Source organism: Anolis carolinensis, chromosome 6 (assembly GCF_035594765.1).
Source record: "Anolis carolinensis isolate JA03-04 chromosome 6, rAnoCar3.1.pri, whole genome shotgun sequence".
NCBI lineage: Eukaryota > Metazoa > Chordata > Lepidosauria > Squamata > Dactyloidae > Anolis > Anolis carolinensis.
In genome coordinates, this window is record NC_085846.1 from 31,785,344 (window position 1) to 31,810,326 (window position 24,983).

The window sequence follows — 24,983 nt, forward strand, 5'->3', positions numbered from 1 at the left end:
TCTCGGAAGCTAAAAATATATAAGACTTTGAAGTTGCTCTTAATCTTTAATAATCAAAACAATGAAACTACTACCAAATAGCATGTGATATAGAACATGGTTAAAATAATTATATACAATGTGAGTCACACTATTTATTACTGTAAATAGAGGGGAGCCTATGGCTCTCCATGTGTTGTTCAACTCCAGCTTTCATCACCCACTGGCACCCTACCCAATGATGGAGCAATGGGTACTATAATCCAATAACATTTTGGAAATCTGCCAGTTGCCCAATAATGTTCTTACCAGTTTTTCTCAAGGACAGAAGGAAAATAGTTGGCAACTTGGCTAACCAACAGGCCATTCTGAATTTAAAATATATATTGTGGCTGTCAATATGATCCTTACATCCTAAGATGAAATGTTGCTCCACATTGCTTTCTTGCTTCTTCTGGATGGAAGAGAAAGTTAGCAGAATTCTGTGAGCAAAACTATCTGTTTGCTTTTGTCTATTCCTAAAACTAGTTATGAAAATCGTCTTGACTAGGACTGAAATATCAACACATCATCTGGTGTATAGATTGGTAGTGGTTGTAGCAGCATATAGGATAAGCACCTTGTCCTATTTGGGTGTCAGGAAACAGAATCACATTCTGAACCTTTGAAATTCAGACTAAAATGCTGAATACACCGCTCCACTTAGATGGAAGCTAACAGTCTTATTGAATGGAGAGGAAATGGCTTAAAGCAACCAAAGGGCTAAACTTCACTCATTCCCCAGCAAACTCACAATGACTTTTAAAAAAACACATTTGTTTTATAAGTAAATGGATAGATGTGTATTGACTAAGCATGGATGTACCCAGCCTGGTCTTCAGCATGCATACTATCCTTTGAATCCTTTGATGTGAACATACATTTGAACTGAGTGAAGCTCTGTGTCCACACTCCAGGCATGTATAGAGTTTCTTCCCAGTTTGAGAGAAGCTCTTTCCATATACCAGGCAAATAGGCTGATGCTTTTATGTTACGCCGCTTTGAGTCTCCTGAGAGATAAAACAGGGTAATAATAATAATAACAAGAACAACAACAACAACAGCAATATAAATGTAAAGGTTTTCCCCTGACATTAAGTGTAGTCATGTCTGACTCTGGGGGTTGATGCTCATCTCCATTTCTAAGCGGAAGAGCCAGCGTTGTCCGTAGACACCTCCAAGGTCATGTGGCTGGCATGACTACATGTAGCGCTGTTACCTTCCCACCGGAGCAATACCTATTGATCTACTCACATTTGCATGTTTTCAAACTGTTAGATTGGCATAAGCTGGGGCTAACAATGGGAACTCACCCCACTCCCTGGATTCAAGCCACCGACCTTTTGGTCAGCAAGTTCAGCAGCTCAGCGGTTTAACTCGTTGTGCCACCAGGGACTCATAAATAATAATAATAATAATAATAATAATAATAATAATAATAATATCTTACTCAATGTTGTCAATAGGTTTGGGAAGTAATTTTCTTGGCAGGAAGGAGGCAAATTTGTTGCATGAAAAATACTAGTTGAGTAATGTTTGGTCAACCAATGCTACATGTTAGTATTCAGTTTTACTGAAGATTATGAATGCCCTGAGATAGCAGAAGGGCCAGATGGTTCAGATGCATATTTTCAATCTGTATTATTATTTAGACATAAAAGTCAAAGGTAAGTAATATTGGCAACCTCCCAAAAATTATAGGTCCAAATCCCATAGGGAGTTGCAGCTGTCTCTAGTGCCTATAACTATGTCACTTTGTCTTTTTGACTAAGATATGAGTCAGAAAAAGCCCTCAGGCAAAGTGTGCAGGATGATGTGGAGAATATTCGCAAAGAACTTGACAACATGACAATCATAATAACCGACTTGGAAATGGAAATTGAGGCTTTGAGGGAAGATCACATACTCAAGAAAAAAGAACATGAGAAGGTATGATTTAAACTTCTTAATGACCACTGTGAAGAATATAGGACAAGCCTAGTGCAAGTTGTCTAATGCTAGAACTCTATTTCACTGTTGATGTTTTTTCATGCCTATATTTAAAAGCATCCTTGCAATTTTATGGGCTTAATCTGAAAATCATTGATATATGTGTTGTTGTTGACTAATGCCTAGACCACGAGCCATTTGCATACAAGCAAACAAACAAATAAATACAATATAAATGTGGAACATTAGAAAACAATGTAAAAGTACTACAAAAAGGAAAGAAAATGATGCATGAAATTTCTATGTAGTAGAAACAGCGTGCAAACTCTTCAACCACAATTGAGCACACAAGCATTTGATTTCTATCAATTAAAAACTGACACACTGGATTTTCTGTCCGTTTACTTAGCACAACGTGCCCTTGATGTTATACCCTGCTATTTTCTGGGACTGTGCCAACCATTTTGTACCCATCTTGATGCTGTTCTATCACATGAACTGCCTTAAAGGCACAGGAAGAATAGTGCTGGATCTATCTAGCCCAGTATTTTCTTCCCATCGGAATGAATTAGATACTTGAAGAATACACAAGGAAGACATGCACACATTTATGTTCCACAACAAACAATAATCAGAGGCATATTGTCAAAGATATTTAAAGTAATAGTTGCCCTTGATAGCTTTGTTGCCCAAGAGTTTTTCTAATCTCTATTTCAAGTGGTCAAGTGAGCATCCATTAGTACAACTAGCCATAGTAAAGTTTAATTATGGAAAAACACTTTCTTTGGCCAGTTCTGAATTTCACCATGTCAGTTAATTAGGTGTCCTGGTTTCTAATATGACGAGGGGGAAGAGACAGCTATTTATCCATTTTCTTTTTTCTCTCCATGCATAAAGGTGATGGGGTCATAGCTTGTCAGAGAATGGGTACATCTACACTTGATGCCACTTTAACTGTAATTGATTCATGGAAGTTGTTGTTTTACACAGTCTTTAGCATTCTCTGGTGCCTCACCAAACTACAAATCCCAGGATTCCACAGCATTAGTCCATGGAAGTCAAAGTGGTGTCAAACTGCATTAATTCTACAGGGTAGATCCACTCAGCATCTCATCATAAGCATGAGCAAAAACATAATTTTTAAAAAATAATGTTTATTGATATTTTTCAAAAGATAAAAATAAAGGGTAGATAAGGGTGGGTAGAAAGGTGTGGAAAATGAGGGTTTAAATCTCTTTCAACCTCTAGACATTCCCTTTGAACATCCCACAAATAGAAATCCTACAGATACAAGGTGATCTAGCTAACCCATACTCACTCACTGAATAGAGTAAGGCTATGTGGAGAATGCTATTTATTTCCAAACAATTTCTCTAACCAACTATTATGGCAGGGAAATATAGGGGCTGAAGTCTGAAAATGGATAATAGGAGTTGTAGTCCTGAAAGGAAAAGAGCAGATGCTGCAGGTTTTAGAAAAACAGCTCCTTCCTGAATTCTTGGTGTGGGAAGCTAGAAGATAAGACCAGTGTTGGCCACTGCTCAAGCTAGTCAGGGTCAATGTTTGAGACATGAAGTTCCAGTAAAGTTTCCATCTTAAGCTGTTTGCGTGTATAGAATAGTGAGCCAATTAGAGTACAATGAGTGAAGAATAAACCAATGAAACACTGTAAACACCAATCAAAATTATGTTGTTTGATCCTCTGTAAATAATAAAAGATCTCGGCCCCATCTTAGGGGTGCAGCAGTCCTTTATGCTTCAAGTCACTGTCCGTCATTTGCTGCTCAGCAAATAAAATCTTCTTCACTTGACTCAACGCATCCATGTGTCCATCCCTGAAGGACCATAGCCAGAAAAAAATTTGGAGGGGGAGGGAGTTGTTTGAAACTTTTTTTTTTTTAGCGAATCATGAAGAGTAGTTCCATAACACAAAATAATTTGGAAATCAGGTTCCATCGATAAACTTCAGTGGACACTCAAGACAGATAAAATTCTGTGGACACTCATGGGGATTTGGATAATCAGTTAAAATTCATGAGTAAACCAGTTTTTTAAAAAAACAAAAAACCTGAAATTTTTGGGGGGAGGCACTGAACTCTTAATCCCCCCCCCCCAACTGCCCAGCTACAGCTCTGCATCCCTTCACCACTCCCTTGAGAGCAGAAATGAAGGGAACCTCTGAGAGTATGCAGAGTTTGTCCCTTCATAAGGACACATCTAAATATCCTCTCTCCCCTCGGCCACCTTGAGGACTAAAGATTAAAAGTTATCTTTTACACTAAAATATCACATTGTTACCTGTTATTGCTTTACCTCTACAAAGTTATGATGTTGGACTTCATTAACCCAAAAGTAATGCACTATGTGTAATACTAATTTGAATATGTTATTGCCAAGCTCTGGCTATTCCCAGCATGTTGTACCTGTCTGCGATGTAGCTATTAAAGACGGGAAGCCCTGAGGGGAAAACTCTTTTTAACACTGTGAGCATGATAGAATACATAAGAGTTAAGCATTTTAATTCCTGCTCTAGCACAAGAATTACAAGTTTTGTTTTCTACTATATTGTTTTTTAAATCTCAGATTATTTTCATGCCAAATCAATTTCTAAATTAGAGGCATTTCATATTACGAAAGCCTGAGCGAAATTCTCATTCGCCATAGAAGAAACATGGACATGCTAACATCTTGAATTACCCAGATTCTGCTGTTCAATATCCAAAGGAACACCAGCCACACCACGTAGAATGTGAAAGCAATAGGAAATAATATTTCACTGACTTGTGCTATTTTGCGATTAGCAAGTAATTTAGGAAAGATGCAATTTCCTCTTGGAACCAAAAGCAATCAGTGTACCTCCACTTTGTGGCTTTCTCTAGTTCTGACGGATTTTACCCTTATTTTCTCAGCTTCCCAAAGGCACTCACAGCATGTAAACCACGGGGTGATATTGCAAGGAAGGGAACTTTACCAAACCAGTTCAGCTTGCCTAATAATTAGGTTGTTTACACAGTAATCAGGCGTTTTCATTCAGCTGCTCCCATGGTGATAATTACAGAGGACCTTTATGGCTTTTTGCACGGAAACGTGGCAATAGGCAGTTTTTTTAAAAAAAACTATTGACAGAGATGAAAAGTGCCATTTCTGATTCATAAGAAGTTCTCCCTCCCCCCCCTTGCAAAAAATGTTTCAAGTTCTATTACGATAAGTACCGGGATTTTTAAAGCTATTAAAGCAGTTCAATTTTTTTTTGTAGTATGACTTTGGCCAAACTGATTTTTTATTTTTTTATTTTTTGCAAAAACCAGTATAAATTCAACAGAAAATAATGTGCTTGTAACATCCATTTGCTCCTACCTTAAACATGTCCTCTCCATTGCTTGTATTACCTGGGAAATATTCAGTAACAGGCTGTGTTAGTATCTACATGATTCTCAGACCACCCAATCATTTCCTGTTATTATTTCTTCCTCTGTCCAGCTGCCAAATTTCAAGCCATTCCCCTCCCTTCTGGACTTTGAAATTTCTTATTGGAAACTAGGTTATATGATTTATAAGAACCATGATTTCACTTGTTTGGGCTGTGTCTACACCTGCTTATATTCTGCTCTGGAACTGTCCTGGATCCAGTTCAGGGGCCTCATTAGATGAGCAAAATTGCCTGTCGTACGACACTTTCACTTCATTTGCAGCATGGAGCCCACCAACGCCCATCCCATGACGTTAATCTACTTCCAGTGGGGTCCATGATGCAAGTGAAGTGAAAACATAGTAAGCCACCTTGGCAGCAATATGTCAGATTCACCATGATACGTGGCAAATCCCATCCTTAATGTGATGAGGTCCCAGGAGCACCTCAAAGGCCTTTCACCATTCAGATGAACTGACAGCACATTGCAGCAACCACCATTGTCATTGTTTTACCAGGCAAAAGCAGCTCCCTGGCAGAGCCTTTCTGGTGATGTCACTTCTGGAAAGGTAACTACAGGGCACCCAGCCGTAGGTGATAATCAGAAGCAATGCTGTCAGCAAAGCTTTGCCAGGGAGATGCTTGGAGTGATGCTGGCTGGTGAAACAGCACTACGTCTTTTTGAGATGTTGATACTGGATGTGCCCAGATCAAATTTGATTGAGCTGTCTACACCTCACAAGCATCAGGATCACTTCACACATTTGAAAATGCTGGAATAACTTGCAATTCACCTTATGCTGTATTAATGGCTGAAAGCAGTGCTTCTACTGCAAAACCATCATGAAAGCTACATGCAGCAATTGCAACGTCAGTTTGTTTTATTTAGGGCAGTACATACAGTGGTAGTTTGCACCATGTGCAAAACTTATGTTACCTTGATGCAAATTTTTAGTTTTGGGATGGGGAACCTATGTAGCCTTCCACTTGGATTTCTTTTCTTAGTTACTGGCCACAATCCTGAATTATGCATGCGGCCACAGCACTACTTGAACTCAGCTCCACATCTATCTCCCTCTTCTGACAGCTGCTATACTATTGGGAAAGAAACTTCTGCAGCAATTAAATTTCCATGGGAATGGGGAGGTGTCTGAGCAAAAGGGACGGCTACTTCTCCAAAGAACAAAGAAAAAGAAAAGCAACAACCACCCAGTTGCCTATCTCCCTCCTCTTCTCCTGGCAACTGAATAGCCATCGGCCTCCTAAGACAGTGGTTCTCAATCTGTGGGTCCCCAGGTGTTTTGGTCTACAACTCCCAGAAATTCCAGCCAGTTTACCAGCTGTTAGGATTTCTGTGAGTTAAAGGCCAAAACTTCTGGGGACCCACAGGGTGAAAACCACTGTCCTAAGACTTGGTAGTTGCCAGTGAAAAGTTCCAAATAGAATCCAAAGAGCTAATGAAGAGACCATTCTGCCTCATCCAAATAAGATCAATGCACATGTCATCATTAATTTTGTCTTGAATTATGGTGCCTATAGGATGCCAGTCTAACAACTCACATAATAAATACTCACAGGAAGTAATGAGTCAGCTTTAAGAGAAAGAAAGACCCAACCTATTTGCTTCTCAAATTGTGCTCCTCCAGGTGTTTTGGACTTAAGCTCCCACGATTCCTAACAGATGGTAAGATGGTTGGGATTTCTGGAAGCTGAAGTCCAAGAAACCTGGAGAAGACCGGTTTGAGAAACACTGACCTAAAGGACTGTTTCATTCTTTTGAATGATTATTTGAAGGTTAGCTGAGAAATATCTTAAGGATGGGATGGAAGCACTAAAAAGAAAGAATTTGCAATAAACCAGCAGCTAAGAACAATTCATGGCCATCAGCAGTATGAGAAGGACAAACAAATTACATTTTTCAAAAGGTTGACATTCTTGTACAAGGAAAAATTCAGTATGTGAGGTGCTTAAGGAGTCACAGAAATAATTTTAAAAACATTCTCACCTCTCAGCCAGGTTCTGGCTCATTAAATCTTCCCTCAGTGTTAAGCCAAATCCAAACACAGCCAGAAGAAAACAAATATGGTTTTGTCACCTATAAATGGGGATGCAGAATCCTGTTCAACCAGCATAGTCCTCCCCTCCCAGGACTAGAAAAAGTTGTTGGCAATCTTTCTCAGGGCTAAGATTCTGGGTGTACTTAATTGCTTTTTAATGGTTGGGAATGCGAGCCAGAGAGAAAGGAAGACATTACATTGAGCCACGCAGCTCACCTCTTCTGCCTTTCTTCCAATGCTTGTCTAATTGCATATTACATTGTGAACTCTTTGCGAAGACACTGTACCATTCTTTGACAGAATAAGGATGCAAGTAGGAAGAGGAAGAAACAGTTGTGGTAGCAGGGATATTTAGTCATGTGGGAGAGTGCCATCCAATATTCTAATGATGAAAAGAAAGCTTTCCTTCCTTGCTACACCCTCCTTCATCCAAATGTGTATTCAGTGTGGATTCTTGAGCAAACTACAACCTGAAAGGAAGCACATAGTGGTGCATTCTAGAAACCAAAACCAAAAACCAAACCAAATCACATCTATACCAGTGGCGACTAATAAGAAAACAGATTTTGGAGGCATGGTAGTTATTCCCAGGAATATGTCTGATGTGAACTGGTAAATTTTATGGTAAGGAAGGGATTGAAAAGAAACCGGAAACCTCATGGCATGTTTATGCAAATCTATGATGCAACCAAACATAGACATTATTATTATTATTATTATTATTATTATTATTATTATTATTATTATTTATACCCCGCCCTTCTCACCCGAGGGGACTCAGGGCGGCTTACAAGTGGCAACTGATGCCGTTACACCGTTATACAATGAACTAAAACGTTAAAACAGTTAAAACAGTCATAAAAGACAATATACAAAGTTTAAAACAATGCAAAGTGCTTATGCCATTCATCTTGTATGTCTTCTACCCATTACAAATAAGAGAGTTGAGGAAAGTGTATAGAAGGGTATCTTATATGCTCAGGGGTTCAGTGCACTCTGCTATAAAGAGAGATGGTTATGTTTGATACTTGTTGGGGGGGACACCACAAAAGTAGGATATGACATAGGATTTCAAAGTATTCATTACATTGAGAAACTGGATTGAGAAAGTTTATGCCTCTCTCATAATACTGAATATGAAGGTTATCCAGTGAACATTGCTAAGCAGAGTAGGTAGGAAAAAATATAAAACTTCACAGAACACATGATTTCTGTACAGAATTTGTCCCCATTATATGGTGATGGCCAACAGTTTAGACGTTATTAAAGGGAAATAGGGAAATATTTGAATGGGAAATTTAGCCATAGCAATTAGCCACAGACACAATATTCATTGTCCAGGTTTGGAGATAGTATACCTATGAACAGTACCTTCATATAAGTTGACCCCGTGTATAAGTCAAGGGCAGGTATGGGTGAGGAATATTATGGACTTTGATATGACTTATGGATTGGATAAGTCATTGGTCATTCTGCAGAGAGGGAAAAGCACCAGCATCACCTCAGGGTTCAAATGTCCCTAGGTGCCACCACAATTTTCCAGTTGTGCAATCTTTTTGTCATGCTTCATGATGGCATATATGACATTGTCCTTTTTTACTCCATCATGTCTAGGATATGGAAGCCTCTGGTGCTTTTAAAGATGTCAATGTGAATGTGAAGGTGAATACAGCTCCACAAGAAGACCTGGCCAAGATCCTGGCAGGGATAAGAGCAGATTATGAAGCAATTATCCAAAAGAATCACCAAAGCCTTGATGCCTGGTTCCAAAAGCAGGTATACTTAAAATAAAGAAGAGCATAAATGTCGATGCATCCAGTCATATCCACATCTTAAGATGCTGAAATTTGGTATTTTATTAGCGAAAACATCCAGTGCATTTCAGCCTGTGGGTCTACATAAAAATATCACAAGAGGACAACACATGAATATAGGATATCAAATTACTTAAGAATATTATTATGTTTGCACATTTCCTAAAGCCTGTAAATGCCCACTTAAAATCAAATTTCTGATGGAAGAGTTCCAAAATCATTTACAGACAGAATAAAAACATGGAAATAAAGGTTTTTTTTAAAAAAAAAAAATCTTATGGGCAGATGATAGAAAGGATAGTCAAGGACACACCGAGCTTAAAGGAAAGGGCTTGTCAGAAAACTGACAGATTTTATAGGATTGAGAAATGGTCAACCTCTTCCTTTGGAGCCAAAAGTGACAAAAATTGAAATTTAAAACCAGTTCACCTCCTTTTTCAGCAGAACCCTTCTATTAGACTACAGCCTTTGAAAGAAGTCCTTAAGAGTAACCAACCATAAGTAAAACTAACACATGGGATTTTAAATTTATTTCATTTAATAAAAGACCTTATTTTCGGTATTTGTAAAACAAGCATGATGTGATTGGATTGATCAAATCTTTTAGGCTTCAGTAGCCTTCCCCATGTTTAAATATCAGAATACAGCTCACATCACTCCTGTGTCGGCTAAAGATCAAGTTAACACATCTCAGCAATTTTATTCGCACAATGTCCCAAGATAGCACTACATCCAGGATATTGCAACCTGAATGCCTGCTCATTCCCCCTGAAAATATACATTCAGGCATATGGTGGACTTAAAGTTTGCATTATGTCTCTAAGTTTCAAACAAAGAGAGTAAAGGTAACAGATATCACAGCTACTGTATAGTGTACCCTCCTTTCGCAATCTCTCCCAGCAGCAATAAGACTAGAAAGGAAGACTTCTCAATTAGACCACACAGGGTCCCACGAAAAGGGTGTGCTTGAAACACACTCCAGCTTCTGCCAACCTAGCAGTTCGAAAACATGCAAATGTGAGTAGATTAATACGTACTGCTCTGGCGGGAAGGTAACGGCACTCCATGCAGTCATGCCAGCCACATGACCTTGGAGGTGTCTACGGACAACGCCGGCTCTTCGGCTTACAAATGGAGATGAGCACCAACCCCCAGAGTCAGACATAACTGGACTTAACGTCAGGGGAAACCTTTACCTTTTACCTGAAACACGCTTAGTTTAACCTGTTGACAGCAGCAAGTATGAACAAAGACATTCACTTCTGCTTTTGTGTCATAGATTTCAAATGACTCTTCAGAAGAAAAGCCCAACCAGGAAGAACAACAAAGCAACCAAAAAGAAATAAGTGAGCTGAATCGCACGCTGCAAAGCCTGGAAATTGATTTGCAGACACACCTCAACAAGGTAACTACTGAGGACATAAGAGGACATGCAGTAAATCACTTTTCTGACACCCCTCTCCCAAGTTCAGTCATATTCTGCCCTGGTTTTAGTTCTGTTTATATAAGCAAGGCTGACGCTACTACAAATGACAGCAGAAATGTGAGAAATGACAGCAGAAATGTGGCTTTCTCAATTAACATAAGAATTACGCATATCAAGAGTGGAAACCTTTTGTCTGTTGAAAGGCTCATACTCTCGGAGTACAATCATGTCTCCACATTTACTAGGGTTAGGAGCACAGTACAGCTACAAAAGTGGAAAAATAGTGAATAAAAATACTATTTTAAAACCAAAGGGAATACCTCTCTAGAAATCTCTAGAGAAGTAGGCTGAATTGTGAGAGTTGGAGTCCAAATCACCTAGATGGCCGAATTTTGCCCATGCCTGGTCTAGATCATCCAGTGCAACTCTGTGTTAGAAGATGACCATACATTCATGCTTGAGGACCTAAGGATTCCTAGCAAGAATGTATTAATTAAATCTGTGAATAATCAAATCTGCAAAAGTGAGAACTGGAAATGTGGAGGATCAACTGTAATCTGTCAAAGGCAATTGTTATTTGCTGTCAAATCAGCTTTAACATACAACGATCCTTTGACTGGTTAAAGCCACTACTCCAAGTCTTTCTTCTCCACGTCTTTGAAATCAGGCAAATCAGGCTAGTCCTTCTCAGATGGCAGATGTTGAAAAAATAATAGGAAGATATTAGAGAAGAGAGCAACGTGGTGAGCAACTTGCCCCATGTCCATCAGGGCACTACCTTGATGCCTTCAGATGTGGTAAAAGATTGTTTCTTCCTGCCATAGTTGAGGGAAACTTTCAACTGACAAGTCATATATATAGACTGAGAAGGAACACAATCTTGTTTGCTGTAAAATGATCTAGGCTGTCCATATCTTTTATATTGTGGCAAAAACATGTTTGGTTGCGAAATTTATATCTGAATTCACTGCTTTTTGTCCATGATTGTCCAGGGTGAGAACCAGTGGTTCTCAACCTGTGGGTCCCCAGGTGTTTTGATCTACAATTCCCAGAAATCTCAGTCAGTTTACCAACTGTTAGGATTTCTGGGAGTTGAAAGCCAAAACATCTGGGGACCCACAGGTTGAGAACCACTATAATACACACATGGAAGCTTAGGAAAAGTTACTTCTTTGGATTAAAGCTCGAATTCTCTCCTGGGCCCCAGCTTGGCCAAGTACATTGGGCGATCGCAGGAACTGCAGTCCAAAAAAACTCAACTCTTATCCAAAGTCTGGACAGACAAAACAACTATGGGGAAAAACAGCAGCAATGTTCTGTTTTTTTCTCATAGTATCATTTTACAGGCAGATATACATACATACATTATTTCATTGTAGCCCACAGACTATTGGAACACCATGTTCAATGAACACCAGTCCCAGTGGGCATTCAGAGAGATATTTTGATGAGAATGCTCCTACCATAGGCATCATATTTTCCTCATGACCATTTTATAAGACTGTGATGAGTTTCCATAGTGGAGTGGTGGAGGTTAGAGCCTGCCTGGAAACTATTATTTGTGTGTAGCAGGATACCTTGACAATCTAATCATCTAATCTAATCTAATCATATAATCTAATCTAATTATACAATCATACAATCTAATCAATCTAATCATATAGGCTGCTTGTGGTGATTCTGTGGCGAGTGATGAAGAATTCTTCAGGTCTTGATTTCTCACTTGTTTAACCATGATGCCCTAACACAATAATTCCTCCTGAGATACATAAGGAACCAGCATCAATGCATTAGCAATGCAGGCTATAGTTTTATAATGACTCCATTCTATCACATTCTCAGGAAGGCCACTCTCCAGGAAGGGAGGGAGGGAGGGAGAAAAGGGAGGACTGGTTATATCATATCCCCACCTGAACTTGGAACCTTCTGGATTACAGTTTCCAGAATTTCTCAGTAAGCATGGGTACAGGGCAGTGAGTTTTGGTTGTCCCAAAGGTAAGTTTTCCACTGATGTACACCACTGATATAGACAGCATGTGCAGATCCCCACCCAGACCAGAAGTGAACAGCTGACTTTAGTTCAGTTCTCTACTGACTATCACCTGAGCTGCTGGAAACACCATGCATTGTGACGAATCCAGATTGGGGCATGGAAGACCTCACATCACCTGACTTCCCCATTACCTGATCCCATGGGGGGAAACATTCACTGCCTGGGTTCTCTACATTGATCCCTATGCAACAAGGGAAGCCTCCTATGTGTCACGACCCAGGCTGCAGAGCACCAATAACCATACACAGAGGCCAGAATCTATCTAATATCTTTATTGAAGGAATATATAAAGTTAATAAAAACAAGTGTAGAAAATAGTCCAGAATTAGACCTTTCAGGAAAGGTCAGAATTAGTCCAAAAAAGCAATGTCCAATAAGAAATATTAAGGTCCAAAGTTGTAATCCAATAACCGAAACACTCACTTTGCCAAGCAAAGTGAGGGGAGATGACAAGGTCCTTTAGTCCATGAAACTTGAGCGAGGCTAGGAAATAACTTGATACTTGAAACAAGGCTTGAACGTGGAACAAGGTAACTAAGAACAAGAACAAGGTCCGTGGAATAACTTGATAAAATCCGTGGAACAAGGCAAGGATTGATCCTGGGAAACAAGGCAAAGTCCGTAGATAAACAAAGGCTGGGAAGCAAGGCGAAGGCTGGATAGCAAGGCAAGGCTTGAGCAGGAGCGAGGCTTGAATCGGAGCGCGCTGTCCAGACACAACTCGCTCCGTAGGCTGACGAATTGACTCCGCGAAGTTACTACGCGGGTAAAACACCTAAATAGAGTCTAGCTTTCCCGCCGAAGCAGTTCTCTGGGAATCAGAACCGAAAGCTAACTCTGAGACCAGATGTGAGACTCCCCAAAGATTCTCACGAGAAGCAGTCTTAATTGGCCACATTCTTAGCTGCAATCCTCGCACTCCTGCGCGAAGCTGATTCCAAACTTCTCTGTTGTTTACAAAACTCCCGGCGCAAGAACACGGGAGAAGTAGGCTCTGGGCTTGTTTGACATACTTCTGGGAGACAACTTTCTTGCAGGTGCAAGGTTCCCAGATCTGCCTGGGAAAGATCTGGCTGAGAGGAATCCAGTTCAGACTGGGAAGGTAAAAAACCCAAGTTTTCATCTTCATCAGGAATTACAATGTCCTGAGCAGGACTACAAGGCCCATGGGTCATCACACTATCCCCCTCCTCAAGGCCCCTCCCAAACTGGGGCCCTCTCCCCGAGGCGCGAGGTCGCGGTTTGGTGGGATAGGTCTGATGAAAGCGACGGGTTAGATCAGGAGCATGGACTGTGGAGGCGTCTTCCCAAGAGCGTTCCTCAGGGCCAAAACCCACCCAGTCAATGAGATATTGTAGGCGGCGGCGGTGAAAGCGAGAATCCAAAATGTCCTCAACCTCGAACTCCTCCTCCCCATTCATCAAAACAGGAGGGGGGCCCGGTTGGTCTGTATCAGGTCGCACACCATCCGCCGGAAGGAGCAGGGAACGGTGAAACACTGGGTGAATGCGCATTGAACGCGGAAGTTGGAGTTTGAAAGTCACGGGGTTTAATTGCGCCACCACTGGATAGGGGCCAATGAAGCGGGCATCTAGCTTCCGGCAAGGGCGGTGGGAGGGCAGAAAGCGAGTGGACAGGAAAACCCGATCTCCTACCTTGATTTCGAGGCCCGGCTGGCGATGTTTGTCAGCGTGGCGTTTATAGTCCTCCTTGGCTTGGTCCAGTTGCTGGAGCAAAAGTTGTTGCACCGCTGTGAGTTCCTGCAGCCAATCCTCTGCTGCGGGAACTTCTGAAGTTTCAATGACAGGGGGGAAGAAACGTGGATGGAAGCCGTAGTTTGCAAAGAACGGCGTTTCTTTTGTAGAAGCTTGAACTCCATTGTTGTAGGCAAACTCAGACAGTGGTAACAGAGAAGCCCAATTGTCCTGTTGGTAGTTTACATAACAGCGAAGATACTGCTCCAAAGTGGCATTGGTGCGCTCCGTTTGCCCATCTGTTTGGGGATGATGAGCTGAAGATAAGCGAGAGTCTATGCCCAATAGTTTTTGTAGTGCCTTCCAAAAACGAGAGGTGAATTGAGATCCACGGTCTGTGACTAAACTCTTGGGCAATCCATGTAGTCTGAAAACATGTTGAAGAAATAGATCCGCAGTTTCTTTGGCCGTGGGGAGGCCTTCGCAGGGAATGAAATGGGCTAACTTGGTGAAAAGGTCCACCACCACTAAGATCGTGGTGAATCCACAGGAAGGTGGTAGGTCAGTGATGAAATCCGCGGAAATTATTTCCCATGGGCGAGATGGGGTAGGAAGGGGGTGTAAAAGCCCTGAGGGCTTCTCCCTTCGTATCTTGGAGCGCTGGCATACTGGGCAGGTGTTGACATATTTTTCCACATCCTTGCGGATCTTGGGCCACCAAAAATCCCTTAGGATCAAATGCATAGTTTTAAATAGTCCGAAGTGTCCTGCTGGTTTGCAGTCATGACACAGACGAAGCGCTTTTTCCCTGCCCGGTCCGGGTGGGATATAAACATGATTTCTATAGCAGAGCAGCCCATCTTTAAGCGAAAAGGGAAAATGCAGACCTTGGCGAAGTTGGTCCTGCGCCCAGGCATCTGCTTGCTGACTAGCCCTGATTTCTTGAGCACAGATGGGTCCTGGAGTAGGGGAAGTTGAACCAATGGGAATGGATTTGGTGTTCCCCACCGTGAGCGTGGCAAAGTTCTCGGGTTGTAGCAGTTGGGATTCAAAGGTCTCCTTGCGTCCTGCAGCGTATTCCGGTTTACGTGACAGGGCGTCTGCTTGCTTGGTTTGGGCTGGGGTCACATAATGGATCTGGAAGTTGAAACGTTCAAAGAATAAAGCCCAACGTTGCTGCCTCTGATTTAGTTTGCGGGCAGTTCTTAGATGTTCTAGATTACGATGATCAGTGTGGACTTCAATGGGAAATTTGGCCCCTTCTAGCCAATGTCTCCAAGTTTCAAAGGCTGCCTTTATGGCCAGTAGTTCTTTTTCCCAAATGGTGTAATTCCTCTCTGGTGTGGTTAGTTGACGAGAATAAAAGGCACAGGGATGGAGGTGATCTCCCACCGGTTGTAAGAGTACAGCCCCAATTGCCACATCAGAGGCGTCCGCTTGCACCACAAAAGGGGTTCCAGGATTTGGGTGCTGTAGAATTGGCTGGGAGGTGAATAGTTTCTTTAGTTGCTGGAACCCTTTCTCTGCTTGATCAGTCCAGCGGAAAGGCTGCTTTCCACGGATGCAGCTAGTGATGGGGTCGGACCAGCGGGCAAAATCTGGAATGAACTTGCGGTAATAGTTCGCGAACCCCAAGAAACGCTGCACCTCTTTCTTGTTAGTTGGCGCCCGCCATTCCAATACTGCTGAAACCTTGGCTGGATCCATGGAAAGCCCTAGAGGCGAGATGCGGTAACCAAGGAAATCTACCTCTTGTAGATCAAAGGCGCATTTTTCCAGCTTGGCATAAAGTCCATGATCCCGCAATCGTTGTAACACCATTTTGACGTGGTTCTCATGTTCTGATTGTGATCTAGAAAACACCAAAAAATCGTCCAGGTAGATTATCAAGAACCTGTCTAGATAGTCCTGAAAAATGTCATTGACAAAATGCTGGAACGTTGCGGGGGCTCCGCATAAACCGAAATTCATAACTCGGGACTCAAATAATCCGAATTTGGTCTGGAAGGCGGTCTTCCACTCGTCCCCTTCCCTGATGCGAACTAAGTTGTAAGCCCCCCGAAGATCCAGCTTGGTGTAAACCTTGGCTCCTCGAAGCCGATCCAGTAGATCCGAGATTAAGGGCAGGGGATAGCTGTTCCGCTTGGTGATATTGTTCAATGCTCTGTAGTCCACCACCAAGCGTAGTTCCCCTGACTTCTTCTTCACAAACATCACTGGGGAGGCGGCTGGGGATTGAGAGGGTCTGATGAATCCCTTGCGAAGGTTTGTCTCTAGGAATTCCCTGAGAGCTTCTTGCTCTGGTTCAGTCAGGGAGTAGAGATGCCCTCGCGGGATCGGGGCCCCCTCCACCAAGTCAATGGCACAGTCATAAGGTCTATGTGGGGGTAATTTCTCGGCTTCTTTCTCATTGAATACATCCCAATACTCGGAGTACTTCTTTGGCAAGGTGATGATGGGCTCGGTGTCTGTGGCATGGCATACCTTGGCTACGAGGCAATGGTTTTGGCAGTACGGTGAAGCAAACTGCAGTTCTCTGTTGGACCAGGAGATGTTAGGGTCGTGGAGAGTCAGCCATGGAATTCCCAAAATCACAGGGAAATGGGGAACCTCGGTAACAAAGAAAGAAATCTCTTCCATATGTTCCCTTATCCACATCCTGGTGGGTTCCGACCACTGACTTACGGGGCCCGTCTTGAGGGGGCGGCCGTCTATGGCTTGCACCACACGGGCATTCTTGAAATCATGATATTGTAATCCCAGAGAGTCGGCATACTCTCTATCGATGAAATTGTTGGTAGCTCCAGAGTCTATCATGGCGTGGATCATGACGGGTCCCCTTTTTGCTGACCATAATGTGACCACGAGAAGGAACAGGACCCCGGTTGGCGGCTCTTGGATGGATTTTTTGACCGGGTTGGCGAGCCTCTCTACACCCGGTCGTTGGCTTCCCCCGCCGGCTGTGTGCCAGTCGGCTCAGACGCCTTCGTCTCCGTGGAGGACGCCGCCGCAAGACGGGCGGCAGGCTTCCCTTTGGCTGGACACTCTCTGGCGAAGTGGCCCCCGTTCCCGCAGTACCAGCAGAGGTTTAAGCGTTGACGACGGGCCTTCTCGGCGGCATCTAGTCTGGGACGCACATTGCCCAACTGCATCGGCACCTCCTCGCCTCCTCTGGGGTATGGGGTTGGCGGTGGGGGTCTCCACACCGGACGTGGCTGAACGCTGGCGGGAGCGGGGGGTTTTACCCCGGCTCTACTGCCCTGGCCTCGAACCCACTGTTTCCTGTTGGCAATCATGACTTCAGCCCGTAAACATTGATCAATGAGTGCCTCGAGGGTCTGGGGAGGATCCACCTTGGAGATTTCTTCCAGCATTTCAATGTTGAGACCCTCCCGGAATTGTCCCCTGAGGGCTACATCGTTCCAGCCGGTGTTGTGGGCCAGTACTCGGAACTCGGCTATATACTGAGACATAGGTCTGTCTCCTTGGAAAAGGCGACGGAGTTTGTGACCGGCTGCCTCCAAATTGTCCTCGATTCCCCAAGTCTCCTTGAGGTGGTCCAAGAAGTGTTGCGCTGATCTTAGGTGTGGAGAGGCTTGGTCGTACAGTGCCGTCGCCCAGCTGGCCGCTGGCCCGTCTAGAAGACTGTAAACCCATGCCACTTTGATGTCTTCTTGGGGAAACTCGGCAGCACGGGCCTCTAGATAAGCTTGACATTGGCGACGGAAGACATGAACCTTAGAAGCTTCTCCAGTAAACTTGGTTGGCAACGCCATGGCCGGAAGACGAATTCCGCGTTCCTTCAAACCCCTTATTTCTCCATCCTGTGCATTGAGCTTATCACGGATTCGGTCCACCTCATCCTTGTCGATGGTGTAGGTAATCGGCTGGCCGCTCGGCCCAGGTACGACTCCGGTAGACATTCTGGCCGAGGTTAATTGGTGCTTAGGGTGGCGGAGTCAAACTGTCACGACCCAGGCTGCAGAGCACCAATAACCATACACAGAGGCCAGAATCTATCTAATATCTTTATTGAAGGAATATATAAAGTTAATAAAAACAAGTGTAGAAAATAGTCCAGAATTAGACCTTTCAGGAAAGGTCAGAATTAGTCCAAAAAAGCAATGTCCAATAAGAAATATTAAGGTCCAAAGTTGTAATCCAATAACCGAAACACTCACTTTGCCAAGCAAAGTGAGGGGAGATGACAAGGTCCTTTAGTCCATGAAACTTGAGCGAGGCTAGGAAATAACTTGATACTTGAAACAAGGCTTGAACGTGGAACAAGGTAACTAAGAACAAGAACAAGGTCCGTGGAATAACTTGATAAAATCCGTGGAACAAGGCAAGGATTGATCCTGGGAAACAAGGCAAAGTCCGTAGATAAACAAAGGCTGGGAAGCAAGGCGAAGGCTGGATAGCAAGGCAAGGCTTGAGCAGGAGCGAGGCTTGAATCGGAGCGCGCTGTCCAGACACAACTCGCTCCGTAGGCTGACGAATTGACTCCGCGAAGTTACTACGCGGGTAAAACACCTAAATAGAGTCTAGCTTTCCCGCCGAAGCAGTTCTCTGGGAATCAGAACCGAAAGCTAACTCTGAGACCAGATGTGAGACTCCCCAAAGATTCTCACGAGAAGCAGTCTTAATTGGCCACATTCTTAGCTGCAATCCTCGCACTCCTGCGCGAAGCTGATTCCAAACTTCTCTGTTGTTTACAAAACTCCCGGCGCAAGAACACGGGAGAAGTAGGCTCTGGGCTTGTTTGACATACTTCTGGGAGACAACTTTCTTGCAGGTGCAAGGTTCCCAGATCTGCCTGGGAAAGATCTGGCTGAGAGGAATCCAGTTCAGACTGGGAAGGTAAAAAACCCAAGTTTTCATCTTCATCAGGAATTACAATGTCCTGAGCAGGACTACAAGGCCCATGGGTCATCACACTATGTTCTGGTTCCTCTCCATTTGTTCAATGAAATCCCACTGGAAGTAGCTCTACCTCGTGGGATGGTGCCGATGGGTTCCATGGCGCAAATAGAGAGGAACCGGCATATGCTGCCAGAATTACCCCATATGATGATTGCATGTGAGTTTTACATATTCTAATTTTAGATGGAGAAAGGAAGGAGACAACACAGTAATAAGAAAACAACTACTTAGCTAAATTATAGGGCTGTGGCGCAGGCGGGAGAGCAAGCCAGCTGCAACCAGCTGCAATGAATCACTCTGACCAGAGCCTATGTTTGTCTTGTCTTTATTCTATGTTAAAAGGCATTGAATGTTTGCCTATATGTGTAATGTGATCCGCCCTGAGTCCCCTTCGGGGTGAGAAGGGTGGAATATAAATGCTGTAAATAAATAAATAAATAATAATTAAGTTAGACCTACGATGAAAGACAGAAGCTGCATTTTCCAAATCCTTGGATAAATAAGTATCTTTCCTTTAGTTTCTCTATACACTGACCATGTAAAGCCTGAAAAGATAATATCATTGGCATGTCTTGCTCTTCCAGAAATGTTCCCTTGAAAACAACCTGGATGAAACCAGAGCTTACTACGCATTCCAGCTTCAAAGCATCCAAAATTTAATCTCTCAATGCGAGGAAGAGCTTAGTGAGTTTCGGCATGACATCAAGTGTCAAAATAATCAATACAAAGTTCTTCTTGGAATAAAAACCCGCCTGGAGACAGAGATTTCAACTTATCGCCAGCTTCTGGATGGAAAAGGGTAATTTAAAGTTTACCTCAAGAGGAAGGGGAGGGGATGAAATCTGTATCTAGGATCTGTTTCTTTGGGAAATATGTTGTTATGCAAGGAAAGTGTGCAGCACAACTGAAGCTTGTGATTTAGTAAGCCTGAAAGCAGGCCTCAGGGTGAAGTATAGAGGATCATACCAGAATGTATGAACTATAAAACACATTGTGCTACTTTAAGATGGCATGTAACCTATATAATAGATGCTGATCCTGAGGAAATGCAACATGTAATATGACAGAAGATGGGCAAACCCAGGCCCGCAGGCCAGATGTGGCCCCCGAGCTCTTTCCTCTGGCCCTTCTCTTTCTCCCCATCTTCTCAGGATGAGAATGCCATGGCCCACCGCAGCCCCATGATGACAGGAGGGCCAAGGCAGACACACAAAGCTGCCAAGAGCTCTATGGAGCTCTCAGCAACTGCATGTGTTTCACCATCCTGTCAGCATGGTGTGGCAACCTGAGAAACACACACAGGGGGAGGCTGGGGGAGCTGTTGAGGCAGGGGGTTCACATGTGGGAGAGCCCCTCACAGCCATATTTGCCCCCCACATCAATCACCCTCGGCCTCCCCCCCAAGCCAACTGTCATTATCAAACCCCCCACCCACTCCTCTCTCCCCCTCCCCTCCCACCCCCACCCATGTGCCCTCCCTCCTGGCCATCTGACATTGCAGCCCCAATGTGGAAAGGTTTGCCCATAGCTAAGTCAGACCAATTTACTATATCCTTATAGTATGAACGTGTGCAATGCACATCTAAAAATACCTGCTTGTTCAGGGCATGTGACTCTATTGTCTAGGCTACTGGCCATAAGCAGAAGATGGTAGCATGTTTTCTCTAAAAGCAAGTTTACGCTGCCCTGTAAATAAGGGCCAGCCTAGAGCAGAAATGACAACACACACCCTGCCAAACCCACTGCAGATGCAGGTTGGCATCTGCATGGTGCAGCCAAGCCAAAACTGCATGAGTTCACTAGGCCATAACCTCACCTTCCATGTTGCCAGCCATACAGCTCCATGTGAGTTCCAGACCCATTCTGACTTCAGCAGAAGTCCTGCATGGCCAGGAAGAAAAAAGGGGCAATCTTCCCACCCTCTCTCTGTTGGTTGCATGGAGCTTTGTGGCTGTCTAGGATGGCACCAGCACTGACATGGGACAAATCCATCACTTTTTCTCTGTGCTAACGACCTCAGCTAAAAGGTGATGATAGGTGTGTCCTATGTAGACAGTGGCTCAATCCAAAATGGACCTAATCCAGCTGTCCTCACTGCCTCAAAGCTTTGGGATTCTCCAGAATTTAAACAAACTCTGAAGCATCACCCAACTTAACCTGAAGTAGGACAAAAACAGCTTACCAAGGACTCATTGAAAGTATAGAAAAGTTGTGAAGAGAGCCAGGAGTCAACTCAGGGTGAATATGGATTTTCATGTCCATGTAGACTTGCCCTTAGGTGTCTGGAGGGTTCTTGGTTGGAGAAGGCTCTGTGTGAGGTAAATTAGGCACAATTTTGGATAACAAAGCTACATCATGCAAATAACTGTTGGTAAAGTACTTTGAGGAGCAAAGAGAGACTACTATGATATTTCCAGGAACTGAGTATCTGCTGATAAATAACAAAATTATAATCTAATGATTAACAGTGAAGGTTTTGACAGGGATAGGGAAAAGTGTGGGTGAGCACTAGTGAAGCTGGATAATTGATTGCTTTGACTTACGAGAAAAGGACACGAGGGGGAAATATATTTGGGAATATAGAAGCTAGTGAAAGAAAAATCTTTAGACCCATTCTTACACTCCATATGAACCCAAATGGTGGATGTAAGATTTCTTAGCATCAGGATAAATACAAAAAGAAACTAAAAAGGAATACACATTTTCAGCGGCTACTATGGGTGGGATAGCATTATTTTTAAACACATTTGTACTGAGGAAAGTAATTTATGTTTCCTTTTTATTTTACTGTATGACAGGATGGCAGGCTCCAGTTCAACCTTGAAAGGTAACAGTCCTTAATTTTAGTTGTAAAAAATATGGAGGGATTTAAAATGGAATTACACATATTTATCAGCACAAATCCAATTGTTAGTCCCAACTGGAGCAGACCCGCTGAATCATCATGAACCTTGTAAATCAATACTTATGTGAGTCCTATTCATTCAATGGGTTACTCAGTTGTTGAGAGTAACCATTATTTTCTAGGACAATGAAAATAAGGCTATAAATGGACAATAGCCATGATGGTTCTCTCGTGCCTCCAGTATTAAAAACCATATGCCTTTAGATCCTGAAAAGCAACAATATCACAAAGTTATTACCCTTGTGTTTTGTTTGTGGGCTTTCCAGAGGCATCTAGGTGGCCACTTGTAGGAACAAGGAAGCTGTCCAACAGATAGACCATTGTCCTTCTTGTGACCACACATTTGTTTTTGTTTTGTTTATAGCATGGATAGGAAGGGAACCTCCAGTAATTGAACCGCAATTTCCATCAACTCTAACCAGCATATCCAATGGAGAAGGATACTGAGGGGAGATTCACTTTTATGAATTCTTAAAGAGAACATCATTCCCACCATTGGATATAGTCATACATGTTTAATATGGAATCTCTGGAGAGAGCTCACATGCAGTATATGGGCCTTTTGCCTTATTTATGAAAGAGTTCTTACATTAGGAATCTATCATACTTCATAAGTTTTTCATGGTTGGTAAGCAGAGATTCAGGGTGCGTTTATGCAGTTTGACACCATTTTAATTGCAATGACTCAGTGCTATGGAATCATAGGAGCTGTTGTTTTATTATTTATTTAACCTTCTCTACCAAAAAGTACTGGTGCCTCACCTAATTTCAATTCCTATAATTCCCTAGCATTGAGTAATGGCAGCTAAATCGGTATGAAAATGCATTAACTGTACACTATAGATGCACCGTCAGTTATGTAGGCTGAAAAAAACCTCAGATCATTGGCCTGGTGTGTGAGAAAAGACACTGAGGTTACAGTCATATATCCACATGTTGTCTAAGAAACAGGGAAATCAGTTAGACATACTTCTGACTAGGCATGTATAAGATATAAAACATCCAACATCATATTCCGTATTTTGACTATGCACACTTTTAAATGGCGTGATCAGTAGAGATATCTGAAATTAGGACACATCTAAGTCCTAATTTCAGATATCTCTACTGATCATACCATTTAAAAGTGTGCATAGTCATACATATTTCAAGTTTCCAAGAGATGTGGAAGTATCCTCAGTCCCAAGCTTCTTTATCTATATAACAAATCATATAATGATTATCATATAATTATAATGATTTGAAATGATGACAACTATGGTGATGCCTCTTTAAATTTCTTCCAGAAATTGGATCAAACAACCAGAATCTCAAGAAGATTGTACAGGAAAGTGTGAATGGACAAGTAGTCTCCACACATACCACTGACATTAAAAGGCAGGTTTGAGCTCACCGTGTGAAGAAAAAAAACACTTATATACAGAAAATCCTTTGGAAGTCCAATTATTTAAGAAAAAGAGTTCCATCCCTTGCTGACATCTCCTTGTGACCTTGAATTCATTTTCCACAGTCTTATTTGCTGCTATCTAAACTGCTTCTAATTTAATTTAACATGAATGCCAACAATTTACTGTCTTATCTTAGCTCCTACTACTTTAAAAACCAAATATAAATAAAGACATTATTAAGTTATTCTAGTTTCTGGTTAACTTGAGTTTAAGAATGGCAGCCAGTCGACAAAGAATCTGGCCCATCTCAAGAATTCTATGTGCTGCTCATCTCTAGGAGTTTCTAAGAAGTAGATCAACTGAAGAAAGATTTTTTTTAAGTATGAGGCAAGTTAGGCACATAATGTTAAGAACTTTTTAGAAAATGTCTTGTAAGAAATAAGGATTAGTGTTTTAAAATGATCTCAACAATCAAGTAAAGTCCTACAAATGTCACTTTCTCCTACAATTACATTGCTTACACTTCAGGTTCTAGTTGATCCATATATGAAGAAATGAAATTCTTCCCTCTTTTGCCATACTGGGTAGAGTTTCTGAGAGTTGTAATCTCAAAAGAAAAACTTTTCCAAGCTCTGCTCCACATTCAATAAATGGTGTCATTGCAGTGGGAATTAGGCTTTTGCGCAGATCTGTTTTAGCAGTTTCCCTTCTGCCAATTTGGCTTCTTTGGCTTGGTTGGATGGCCATAATGGCAAGGGCCCAGCCGCCATGGCTTCCTGACCATAACGGGACCACATGGCAGCTAATTATGGCTTCTCCTCCCCTTTACAGGAGCACCCAGCATGCAAATAGGCTGCTGCCATGTGTTCCTCCTTGCACTGGGTTTCCCTGTGAGCCCTGCCCGTTGGGCCAATCCAGCTGTGCACCTGTTTCCCGGAGGTGCGTAAAAACTGATATGGGGGTCTACGAGTATCCAGTCAGTCAAAACAGATTGGGGTTCAGCTGAAATGCACAAATCTAGTGAGAAAACGGCCTGTTTTCCTCTACCAGTTGCTGTAATATGTCTGCCATAGATTGAAAATACCATAATCAGGCAACAGGCGTATTTCCTTGGTTGATTTATAGGGAAGTTGGCATGAAGGGAGCCCAGCTTCACATCAATGGTTTAAAGAACATATTCTTTGGGTTTCATTTAATTTTATGATTCTGTGGAGTGATACCTGTCTAACATACACTGGCAATGTGAAAGGGAACACAGAGTTACAAGGATAAAATAAGTTTAAGTTGCCCATAAAAGAGAGAAATGAAAATCAATTTCCATGAGCCAAATCCTTCTCTGAGCATGTCATAACCAGTTGGTGACCACA

General features: G+C 42.6%; 1 protein-coding gene across 1 annotated transcript in view; it reads left to right on the forward strand.

The window, feature by feature from the left end:
* krt23 (keratin 23) overlaps window positions 1–23,860 on the forward strand; it is a 39,485-nt gene extending 15,625 nt beyond the window's left edge. The window contains exons 3-8 of the mRNA XM_008113377.3: window positions 1,791–1,947; window positions 9,028–9,189; window positions 10,507–10,632; window positions 19,908–20,122; window positions 22,122–22,150; window positions 23,515–23,860. Coding sequence (XP_008111584.2) covers window positions 1,791–1,947; window positions 9,028–9,189; window positions 10,507–10,632; window positions 19,908–20,122; window positions 22,122–22,150; window positions 23,515–23,615 — 790 coding nt within the window. The 3' untranslated portion in view covers window positions 23,616–23,860. The remainder of the gene's footprint in view (window positions 1–1,790; window positions 1,948–9,027; window positions 9,190–10,506; window positions 10,633–19,907; window positions 20,123–22,121; window positions 22,151–23,514) is intronic.
* Window positions 23,861–24,983: the final 1,123 nt, after the last annotated feature.